A 12,285-nucleotide genomic window follows, 5' to 3' on the forward strand; every position below is an offset into this window, starting at 1 on the left:
TTCTTCTTACATGAAAGACATGGCTATGAGCACCGATCCACACCGAAGGCAGATTAAAATTTTGTCAAATACAGCGCGGGCTGTCGACATTTTCACTGAAATATTCTCGACTAATATTTACTGTGCAGCCGCGGCTTGGTGACTGCTTTGCGTGTCGGCGACCTGCCCGTGAACAGCTGCCGAAAATGTGCATGTCAATAGCGATAATGATTATGGCCGCTGATGAAGAAGATGATCACAATATTTATGTAGCAAAAGACTTGAAAGCAGAGCTGTAAAAAAAAATAAAGGCAAACAAGTTTACACTCACATTTTCTGAATTTGTAACTGTACTTCGACGTAGACAAATTTTCCACGCTGCTCAAAGCACACGGCCAGGACACAAGGTGGCAAGGCACTCATACGCCCTGACGCCCACAAGTTTGTGAAGACGCTTGAGCATAAATTGTGTGTATGTAGCTGCATTTATAGACTTTCTAACGGCACAGTTGCAAACATATTTTTAAACAGGTATATATACATACACACAAATATGTAGGCAAGTGTTTTCAAACTCATAAATAAAAATTTTGCATAATGAGTCTGGTTGCTTTCTGTGCTTGCACCGCCAAAGCGTGATTTGTTTTCTGAGTTATCAATCATTCTTTATGCGCTCGCAAAACTCCAGTGCAAACTTCAAGTTAGCTGTGTGTTTGCACAAAAACGTTTACATATTGAAATTTGTTTAGGTGTGAGTACTTCAATACAAACTTCTGCCTTTGTGTAGGTGCCGAATATGTCAAGAATTAAAGGGACTTGCAGTTTGAATATATTTTAGAAGCATTCGTTAAGCTCCGCTGATTTCAAGAACGAGAGGTATTGAAAAAACTGTTTTTTTTTTAATAAATTTTCTAAAATGTAATTTCATAAGTTTTAAAATAAAATAATAATAATTTTTGGTTTAATACTAAATTAAAGAATACTTGATTTTCCGCAACTTCTCACACTCACAGCACGCTACTTCACATCGATTCCACTATGATCGCCTCATAGGCACCCAACGGCACATTGTTGACGGCCACGACGTCACTGCAAGAAAATTGCGACTTTAAGAACCAAGAAAGAAAATGTGTGGCACAGTCACCTACCCTTCTTTTCTGGTCGATAACATATTTGTTATGGTAGTGTTGAAGTTGCCACTGACACGCAGTACATCGCTAAGGTCCGCGGTGACAGCCGAGTCCAGCACGTTGGCCAATAAAAGGTATGTCTTTTCATCTTTCAAGAAACTGCGGTCGAGTGATAAATTCAAATAAAATTACGACTGCTAATTTTTCTTCCATTAACTTACCGCTTAATGGCCAAAATATTATCGCCAATAGCTGCATAGCTGACATCGCCTTGCTGCAGTGTTTTTGTCTTGCGTAAAGCCACCAGCTGATTGTAAATTGTCAGATGACTCTTTGACGCTTCTTCCTCGGTCTGCACATTGACAGTCACATAGTTTGGATTGATGGGCAGCCAAGTTGTGCTGTTGGTGGAGAAACCCGCATTGGCACTATTGTTCCATTGGAAGGGCGTACGCGCGGGATCGCGTGTAAATTGTTCGTAAATATTCGCATTTGAATTGCAGGCAGCGGGATCGCGACTATCTTCCCAAGAGATGTCCAAATCGGTCATACCAATCTCTTCGCCCTAAATGAGTAAATATGAGAATTATAGCGATTAAATTACTGCGCATAACCCATTTTGACTGTTCTCTTTATTCTCCCGCTCTCCAAAGAAACACTTAATTTACGCTCTTAAACATTTCTCACACTCCCAGCTGAATTCATACTCACCATATAGGTTATACTAACACCCGGTAGGAACATCTGTAGCATATTCATGAGGTCAATACGTCCCTCTCCATAGCGGCTGCCCACACGCCGCTGATCGTGGTTGCCCATCTGCATAAAGGCAATTATTTTCAATGTTCATTCGCATTTCATGCGGCTCGAATACTCACCACCCAATTGGCTGTGTGGCCGCTCGGCATATTATCCAACCAACTGCTGATGATCTTCACGAACCCAGGCGCTGGCAAATCTGTATTGTTCTTATCTGAATTACCGCCAACAATGAACTGGAAATTGAATGGCATTTGTGCGCCTTCGGTCGTGCGGTTGCCATAGAATTTCATTACGTAATCTAGCGGTGACCAGGCCTCAGTAAGCAGCACCCGCCTATCCCCACCATGAATGCGTTGATAATCATCCAGCAGCTTGCGCCATTGATAAACCATATCTACGGTTTCCGGTAGATCTTGGGTATATATATGCAACAGGTAGCTGGAATCATCAGGATCATCGGTATAGCCACTCTTCGGCTCATCAGGGTAGCGGCCAGTCTCGTCCGGTAATACCTCGAAGCACCAAGGTACGGCATCTACACGGAAACCAGCAACACCGCGATCCAGCCAATAAGTGAGAACGCGCTTCATTTGCGCGACTACGGCGGGGTTGCGGTAGTTCAAGTCAGGTTGTTTGACCGCAAATTGATGGAGATAGTATTGTTGACGCTCCTCGTTCCATTCCCAGGCAGAACCACGAAAAGCTTGTAGCTACAACGGCAATATTGAATTTTGTAAACGAATTTATAGATATAACATGCCTGCGAATTCTTCAACAATGTAAGACTCACCCAATTACTCGGCGGTACACGCGCACCGCTTTCATTTTTATAGCCATCGTGCCACACATAGTAGTCTTCGTAGCCACGCTCACGGCGCACTGACTTCTTAAACCATTCGTTCTCATCACTCGAGTGATTCGGCACGAAATCCAAAATCACTTTCAGTCCAAGTTTATTAGCCTCCTGCACAAGGTTGTCGAAGTCATTCAATGTTCCATACTCGGGTTGTATATCGAAAAAATCAGCAATATCGTAGCCAAAATCGGCCATTGGTGAAGTGTAGATGGGCGAGAGCCAAACGGCAGTAACGTTCAAATCCTTCAAATAGTTTAAACGCGAAGTGATGCCAGCAAGGTCACCAATACCATCACCATTGGAGTCCATAAAGGAGCGCGGGTAGATTTGGTAGAACTGTGCCGACTGCCACCACTCACGGGAGTCCCCACTAGACTGCCTAACCGTGCCATCACAGGCTAAAGAAGGCTGTTGGGTAAATGCCAGAAGCAAAACTAGCGAAATTATTTTTCGCATTTTCGAAAGGAAACACGCTTGTAACACAACCCAGGAGACGATTGAAAAGATACTGTCTGAAATTGGTGTCGCAACCGCTTATTTAAAGCATTCGACTGACGAATGCAACATCCGTTGGTGGGCGGTTCTCGCGTTAATATTAAGTGCTTTCAGATTCTTATCTCATCGTTGTTGTGTTGCAGTGTTGGAAATTTTTCAAACTTACTTAAGTAGCTGATAAACAGTAGTTGTTTATTGCAAATTCATTTAAGACAAAAGGCTTGATTGCGCCCCAACAGGCCTCAAGTGACCCCTGGCGGTGGTTCGAGTGGACTCTAGTACGTAGCTGTCTGTTTTAGAAACAAATACTCGAGATAATTTTTTAATAGATAGGTGTCTACGTAAGGGGACGCCTTTATCAACAATTTAAGAAACTCATTTTATTCACTCTTTATATTGCATAATATTTATAAACTAAATAGATGCTTAACACTAACAAAATTTTTAATGAAATACAAACATTTAAAGCTCTTCAGTATGACAACATTGATATCTAGTATTAGTATTTCAGACTTTTAGCAACTAACTCGCTGCTCTAATTTTTATCATTTTTTGGCATGTAATATGCAAAATAACCCACTGTAGTAGTCAATTTGGTGACAGAACGCAAAACCACGGCTTCCTTCGGTAATATTTGAATGCCCGTCGATTTTAGAGTGTCACTGAAAAATCAATACAGTTAGGGATATAATAATAATATTGTGGAAATGTCCCGATCTTCAATATTTACCCCCTCTTCGCTTTGCTTTTCCCGGTAACAATAATATATTCAAACTCATTCGGTATATTATCGAATGCGCGCTTCAAATCCACTTCCTCCGTGGAATCATAAAGATTCATTAGCAAAACGTATGTGTAATCATTGAGGAGCATGCTATCGTGAAGAAATATAAGCTTTCAACAAATTTTATACTTTTTCTATATCCCAAGAACTCACCGCTTCACCGCCAAAACATTTTGTGTCACGGCCTTTACCTCCACACTACCGTGACGCAATGTCGATTCGTTTCGCAGAGCGTGCAATTGTTTGTAGATATTCAAATGGCTCAGCGCATCGTTGCGTTCGCGTAAGACATTCACTGTTTTGTAGTCGTCAGCGACTGGCAGCCAAGTCTTTTTAGCTGTGCTGAAACCGGCATTCTGTGCATCATTCCATTGGAAGGGTGTACGTTCGGGATCACGTGAGAACCTTTCATAGATATCCGGATTGGTGTGACAAGCTGAGGGATCCACAGTATCATTCCACGAGATCCATACGTCAGCCATGCCGATCTCTTCGCCATAATATGAGATGCTAACACCAGGCAGAATATTCGTCAGCATGTTCAACATGTCAATACGATCGGCGCCGAGACGAGAGCCGACGCGATTTTGATCATGATTGCCAATCTGGAAATGAGTAGCGCCAAGTAATAAAGGTATTTTCAGTTTAACAAGTGTACTCAGCTTACCACCCAATTGGCTGTACGTCCTGCCGGCATGTTCTTTAACCAAGTATTTACTGTCTCCGCAAAGTGGTAGGCATCGGAGTCATTTGACAGCCAGCTGATCATGAGAAAATTAAAAGGCATCTGCGCACCCTCTGCTGTGTCGTTACCATAATACTTTACTACCACGTCGATTGGTGAATATGCTTCGGTTAGCATAACACGTTCATCGCCACCGTTCGCTTTCTGAAATTCGTCCAAAACCTGACGCCATTCATACACCAAGTTCAATGTCTCCGGCTGATCAACGGTGTAGATGTGTTTAACATAATTGTAGTCATCCGGATCGACAACCCAGTCATTGCGTGGCTCATCTGGCCAATTGCCATTTGCATCTGGCGCTACTTCAAATGCAAACGGCACCGCATCGATGCGAAAACCAGCGACGCCCCGTCGTAACCAAAACCGCAATACGTCCTATTAGCAACCGCGAAACAAAGAATAATGTTAAAAAGAAGAAAGAAAAACGTTAAAGTAAATGCTCACACTCATGGCCGCGCGCACTTTCGGATTACGATAATTCAAGTCCGGCTGCTTACTCAGAAATTGATGCAAATAGTATTCTTTGCGCGTCTCATGCCACTGCCAAGCGGAGCCACGAAATACACTCATCCAATTCGTTGGCGGTAGACGCGTGCCATTTACCACCCGCCCCGGATGCCAAACGTAAAAGTCTTTGAAGTCATTGTCGCCCGCGACCGATTTTTTGAACCATTCATGTTCATCGCTCGAGTGATTCGGCACGAAGTCCAATATTATTTTCACACCAACTTCACGTGATTTGGCGATCAACGCATCAAAATCGTCGAGTGTACCGAATATCGGATCAATGTCGGTAAAATTGGCGACATCATAACCAAAATCCGCCATAGGCGATTTATAGATAGGAGATATCCATGTCGCGGCAATACCGATCTCTTTAAGGTAGGGTAGCTGCTCTGCGATGCCTGCAAGTTATAGTATTTTCCATATTATAACATTTCTAAGTTTTTGCGCATTTTCTTATAATTAAAATTTTCAATACAGGGACTCACCCTTCAGATCACCCACCCCATCGCCGTTGCTGTCTTTAAATGACCTTGGGTAGATTTGATAGAGCGCCGCCGATTGCCACCACTCCTGCGAAGCATTCACCTTCGCCGCAGCGCTATGCTTATCCCACGCGATAAAATCGAAATGCGCATGATAATTTGGAAAGCCGCCAGCGCTCACAACGGTGACGCCACTACAAATCGACACTAATAGAAATAACAATATGCGCCTAATCATCGTTTTGCCTTAGCATTCAGTCTCTACTTTTGCGTATAGCGATTGCCTTCCAGCTTCAAATCAAACATTAACTTCACTTCTTTCTTTTAGAAGACTCATAAGCAAAGAGTCATAAGAACCACCCTCACTTTAAAAATGCGCGGACGAGCACTCCAAGCGAACTGATGCAACGGCATAAGTAATAGTTCAGTTCAGCTCGTTAAATTAAAAGACGCGACCATAGAATAAGTCCTAAGTTCTCTCCCATCTCTTAATTGTGCTCCCATAACTCTTTAAGAAGATCAGAGAGCCCCTCTCTTCATTAGCTTTATTTACCGCTTAATCATTTCAATTTACTTTGCTTGTGGACTATGCAGACTCTCCGCTGATCGCTTATTGACAAATAAAGAAATAACGACAGATCTGGCTTTGGTCTTACATTCCTATTTGTATCTCTTGTATTTTTGTATATCCCCTTAATTGCTTTGTTATTGTAAAGTGACTGTATTGATAAAAGCAAACGATCACTTCTTGTACGGCTTCACGGTTTGTTTCCTATAACATCAGTCAGCTGTGGTAATCTCAGCACAAGTTCAGCTGATAATCAGCTTCTGGCAATGCCCTCGTTCCAAAACATTCGTAAATATCTGTATCGAATAAAAGAGTTTACTATTTGAGCTGCGCAGTGACTCGTGTTGGCTGCGCCCAAGCACGTAGTGCTTAAGAGTAGAAATTGCACGACGTATTAAAGAGTATTCTAAGTAAAGAAAAACGAAAAGGTACTGACAGTGAGATTACGAAAACAGAGAAGAAGTGTGATTGCCGGCAACGGCGCAAGAGATCGCGCGATTACTTTTCGGCTGCCGGTTCGAAGTCTACCTGTGTTTCGTCACTTATTGGTGGATAGTTTCAATTGATACAAATCGGTTTTTGTAGCTGAGTGTTTAATTGTATGAACTCTAGAACATCATTATAAGTAAAACTAATTCATAAACACTTAATAGTATGCAACCCTTTACGCCGACCAGCGTAGGACGACCGCCTCATAAGGCATTAAATAAATTCTTCCGCTTAAATCAAGCTTGTGACTGGAAAATAAAAAAGGTATATTGATATAAGAGAAACTCGTATTCTCCAAATGCCTCTTACCCGTATCTGTGTGGTGAATAAGAGTTAAGCAAGACGTACTCCATTGTTTTGTTCGTCAACCCATCGAAGTATTCAATTTGGTTGCCTAAATTGGCAAGCACACGATATTCCTCACGATCTACCGCGGTTCTAGAAGAGAATGCTCTGTACTTGTGCACTTGAGAAATACCTTATTTAATCAACACACCTTATAACCTGGAAAACCTGCTTTGACAGAGCTTTATAAGAAAAGCCGCCCTCCTCCTTGAACGCTTTAAAAGCATCCGTTTTCTTCAACGCCGTCATGCCCTTGAATATCTGCAAGCTGCTACGTGCCACTCCTCGTTGAACTTTTACATTTAAGTATGTGTAATTGGGATTGACGGCCAACCAAGTTGAGTTGCCTGTGCTAAAACCGGCGTTTTTCGATCCGTTCCATTGCATCGGCGTGCGCTCTGGATCACGAAAACCGCAAGAGTCCCCTGTGCAAGCGTCGGCATAATCAGGCATTCCAATCTCTTCGCCCTTAAAATATTTGATTTTCAACATAAGATTATAGAAAGTCATACCGTTATACTTAAAAGCCACTTACGTAATAAGTAACCGATGTACCGGGCAGTGCATGTATTATCATAGTCATCGCATCCACTTTGCTCTCACCCATACGTGTTGGTAAGCGACTGTTGTCATGATTGTTTGCCACCCAATTCGCCATTTTATGTTTGGTCCATATGACATCCATCCACGCGTTAGCTTGTGTTTCAATGGTCTCCGCTGTGGAGTTTTCGTCCAGTCTCACGAAGTTAAAATTCATTGGCAACTGTCCACCAACATGCGTTCCATTAGTGATATAGTTACTCAGAACGTCGACTTCGGAATATGCTTCAATAATCATAGCTCTGAAAGGCAAACAATTTCATTAACAAAGATGTATATATTAAAGGATGCAGGTCTACCTTGTATCTCCACCATTGACTCTCTGATATTCGTCCAAAAATTCGCGCCATTCGTATATAATTTCTGTACTTTCCCATTGATCTTTAGTATAGCTGATGCCGCTCATACCTCCGCCACCCGGTCCAGTATTAATTGGGTTATCTGGATATGTGCCATTTTCAAAACGTTTTTCAACCAAAAAATTCGTAGCATCCATGCGAAAACCGTCTACACCACGATCGAGCCAAAATTTCATCACTTCCAACATACGCTCACGCACCGCGGGATTAGTGTAGTTCAAATCAGGTTGCTTTGCAAGAAACTGATGCAGATAGTACTGTTGCCGCTCTTCAACCCAGGTCCATGCGGAACCACCGAAAACAGCCTCCTATAAAATATTATTGTAAATAAATCAAAGTGTACAGTATTCGCAGATTCACAGCATACTAACCCAATTGCTTGGTGGTGAACGCTCGCCAGTTTCTGAGTCAATTTTGCCATCATCCCATACATACCAATCATCGTAGCCTTCTTCGCGGAGTATCGACTTCTGGAACCACTCACACTCGTCACTCGAATGATTGGGCACAAAGTCCAAAACTAGTTTCAAATCCAATTCGTGAGCCTTAGCCAACAAAGCATCGAAATCCTCCATTGTGCCAAAAACCGGATAAATTTTCGTGAAATTCGCGACGTCATAGCCCATATCAGCCATCGGTGAATCATATATGGGCGAAATCCAGGTTGCTGTTACACCAATTTCCTTAAAAAACGCCAACCTTGAGGTGATGCCATTCAAATCGCCTATACCATCGCCATCGCTGTCCATAAAGGAACGCGGGTAAATCTGATAAAGTGTGGCGGACTCCCACCAATCAACTGTGTCTGCAGCAGTAGCGCCCACAGCGCAAAGAAGTAGAGCCGCTAAAAACCGAAATAAACAAGACGGCATATCGAAAAGTACTACGGTGCAGTCTGAGGAACTAGCGACTATTTATACCGGCAGATAGTTGGAGATAAAAGTTCTTACTACTCCAATATTCAAAACAAATTACTCGCAAAATCTTATCAAACACTCGATATTGTCAATCTGGGCCTTCTGTGAATTGGATTGCTATCGCTGATCACCAATTCACCTATGCGATAAACTGATCATGTTTACTAGTATTTGTGGGGTTTTTCGCCTGCTACCAAATTACCCACGATTAACTGAGTCATAAAAACAATACATACATAAATCTCTATTTACTTATACATATATGTATTATTTTTAACATAGGTAAGTTATATGCATGTACATGTACAGTGTCGGATAAAACATATTGGACTCATACCTATGAGTTACATTATCATCTCCTATTCTCGCAATTATCATTTTAAATATAAACAAATCACTCAGATTTGAAGAATAACTATTTATTTTATGAAAACATACAAAACCTTAGAAATTATTTGACTCCATGCCTTTCATTCACTCCTTCTCTGTCTATCTTTCTATTTGTTATATCCTAAAGATCTCAATAGGATTGAGATCCGTCGATTGAGTTGGCCAATTTAACATAATTAGCGACCATGAAAGTGTCATATTGCACTTGGCTTGGGAAAGCATCACGTTCTGGAGCATGTCTTTGTATATGAATCGATCCTTAATGCCATTGATTCGATGAAAAGGTCCAACACCAAACTCGGAAAATCGCCCCCATGCGTAATGCCACCACAGCCCTGCGAAACCGTACCTTGGCAGTATCGGGGATCTAACCTCCTATTTTTTGGTTGGTGATCCCTTCTCATTCCGAATGAATATTTCAAATTAAGTTTTGATTCATCAGAGAAAACTATTGTTTTCCATTGTCGCAGTCAATATGGGGTACTTGTAATTTCTTTTGTATAAAATTTAAACTATTAAAACAAATTATAAGGTTTTTCATTGTTTCACTAAATAAACAGCATGCCTTCATATTTGAATACAAAATTGTAATTTGGAATATGCCACATGTTTTTAGCATTCATAGCCATCGGTCCAATATGTTTTGTCCGACACTGTACATATATTGTATATATTCACATGTATAGTTTTATCGTTTGCTGTAGAAATGGACGCTACCAAAGCCAGTATACAGATCGCTACCGCCGGAAGTCACCAAAATGGTGAAGTGTCTTGCTCCATAAAAGCAGCTGCTGTTAAGAAGGAAAATACTTTGGCTTGCGTCCATATAGAAAACTCAAAATTATCAAAGTTATCCTTATAAAACTCCAAAGTTGTTAATAATTATCACTCAAGTCAGTTCCTGTAACGCTTTTCAGTTGCGTCCTAGCAGAGAACGTATATCATATATACAAACATATTCATATGTACGTATATGAAATTATATTATAGTATCAAACATAAGAAATATTTAAAAGATAGCTCTTTTTCGCACATTAACTACAATTATTGTTTTGGAAATAGCATAATTTAATTGGAATGTTATCAGTTTTGCATGTATTCGTAAAAATACGTAAAACGGTAATCATATCAATTAAACGATAGCATGTACACACGTATAAAAATATAAGCAAAAGGCCAACATACGTCTGTAATAGCAATGTATATTTCTGAGCATAATTTTCATTGAATGCTCAGCTCTGTTCACGCGCCACTGTTAAAATTTCTCCATCTTAGCGAGCTGTGGTGAAACACGCTCATCGCATTTTGTTAGCTTTTGACAGTTCAATCAGAGAACGTAAAACATAATGTTTTGTTTATGTTTTTATAATCTCTGACTGGACCTTCTCTATAATTTACGTTCTCTGCTAACAATATCTAATAATGTTAGTTAAATCAAAAATTATGTTAAATGATACATGACTTTACTGTAACTCAAATTTAACATTAATAAATTCATTCTTAACAGCTGGCATAGCCTTATTTGAACCATCTGGTAACATTTCCCTTGTTGAAATATATTCCAGCTGCAATGATTTATCTCGTAACTTCTCTCGTATAAATTTCGTCTTGATATCCACTTGCTTAGTTCGGGGCGAAAAATTATTCTTTTGAACAATGTGAATTGCGCTCATGTTATCGCAGCACATTTTGTTTTCTTCTGTACCACCGAGAATTAGTTCCGACCCTAACTGATGTAACCAAATCGCTTCTTGGCTTGCTCTCACTACTGATGTTAGCTACGCCTCATTTGATGATAATGCTACAGTTCGCTGTCTGTGCGATGACCAAGATATAGCTGCACCTTACATTATGAATACGTAACCAGAAGTTGACCGCCTTTGATCAAGATCTCCTGCCCAGTCAACATCGCAATAACCAGTTAAACCTTGAGCTGATTTCTGCCTTAGTTAACTGCACCCTTTAAATACCACATCACACGCTTCAATACGTACCAATGAGCTTTGTCGGGGTTTTGTGAAAAATAATCAATGGGGTTTAAAAATCAATTTCGAACAAATTGCTCTTTTATCGACGAACTGCATACTTATTTTTACATTGAACAGCTGCCCCACTCTCAACAGGAGAATCTTACCCACATTTCGAAAGTTTGCTGACATCACTTAGTTCGGTTTCATTAAACTCCCCTGAATTGTTAATGTTGCTAGCTTCGTTTTCATTAATAAAATCATTTATTGGATTTGGCTCTGGTATATGAACCATCGCTGTACTTCTACAACCAAATATGTGTTTCAAATTCGGCTTCATACCGGACCGTATTTCTTCTGAACTTTGACCATTACCTCTACAAGGAATACGATTTACTTAATACGCTTCTATATGCTGCAGCTTTTGCGCGAAATATGTATCCTAGGCCAGAAACCAGCAACATGCATTTCACACGCTCAATTAATGTACAGTACATCCGTTCAGTCACCTCGTTTTGCTCACACGTACATGAAGTTTTTTTTGGTGAACAGTACCACATTCACGCAAAAATATTAGCACAGTCTAATTTATACAAACCGTTTTCTGCATACGCTTTTGCAATTAATCAGTTTTACGCATCAAGGACCATATATACATTGCCTTCGAACACCACCTTTTTGTTTCGTTTTGTTATTTGCCGAACCGACAAAAGATCCGCGCAAAGCTGGGTACATATTCGACATTTCGAATATTGGTTTCGACTTTTTGTCTGTTTACATTTAAAACTATGCTGACTTCGCCTGCGTTCTTAACAAGAACTCACTCGTTCTTGCCTACACAATCAGTTAACAGTGGCAATCTCAGCACAAGTTCAGCTGATAATCAGCTTCAGGCAATGTCCTCGTTCCA

General features: G+C 40.7%; 3 protein-coding genes across 3 annotated transcripts; all 3 read right to left on the bottom strand.

Annotated features, from left to right (window-relative positions):
• Positions 1-911: 911 nt before the first annotated feature.
• LOC120770564 (maltase A3) lies at positions 912-3,246 on the bottom strand. Its single transcript, XM_040098142.1, has 6 exons — positions 2,662-3,246; positions 1,988-2,581; positions 1,821-1,928; positions 1,331-1,674; positions 1,128-1,268; positions 912-1,068 (listed from the first exon to the last, which is right to left on the bottom strand). Exons 1-6 carry the CDS (start codon positions 3,181-3,183, stop codon positions 1,002-1,004), a joined length of 1,776 nt encoding a protein of 591 aa, XP_039954076.1. The 5' UTR covers positions 3,184-3,246; the 3' UTR covers positions 912-1,001.
• A 314-nt stretch (positions 3,247-3,560) lies between these two features.
• Positions 3,561-6,156, bottom strand: LOC120770562 (maltase A3). Its single transcript, XM_040098141.1, has 6 exons — positions 5,744-6,156; positions 5,196-5,656; positions 4,674-5,126; positions 4,160-4,611; positions 3,953-4,096; positions 3,561-3,884 (listed from the first exon to the last, which is right to left on the bottom strand). Exons 1-6 carry the CDS (start codon positions 5,976-5,978, stop codon positions 3,758-3,760), a joined length of 1,872 nt encoding a protein of 623 aa, XP_039954075.1. The 5' UTR covers positions 5,979-6,156; the 3' UTR covers positions 3,561-3,757.
• A 728-nt stretch (positions 6,157-6,884) lies between these two features.
• Positions 6,885-8,973, bottom strand: LOC120770811 (maltase A2-like). The gene is made up of 6 exons (XM_040098389.1): positions 8,473-8,973; positions 8,042-8,409; positions 7,678-7,984; positions 7,294-7,610; positions 7,107-7,235; positions 6,885-7,045 (listed from the first exon to the last, which is right to left on the bottom strand). Exons 1-6 carry the CDS (start codon positions 8,971-8,973, stop codon positions 6,973-6,975), a joined length of 1,695 nt encoding a protein of 564 aa, XP_039954323.1. The 3' UTR covers positions 6,885-6,972.
• Positions 8,974-12,285: the final 3,312 nt, after the last annotated feature.

This window comes from Bactrocera tryoni, chromosome 3 (genome assembly GCF_016617805.1).
Source record: "Bactrocera tryoni isolate S06 chromosome 3, CSIRO_BtryS06_freeze2, whole genome shotgun sequence".
Taxonomy (NCBI): Eukaryota; Metazoa; Arthropoda; class Insecta; order Diptera; family Tephritidae; genus Bactrocera; species Bactrocera tryoni.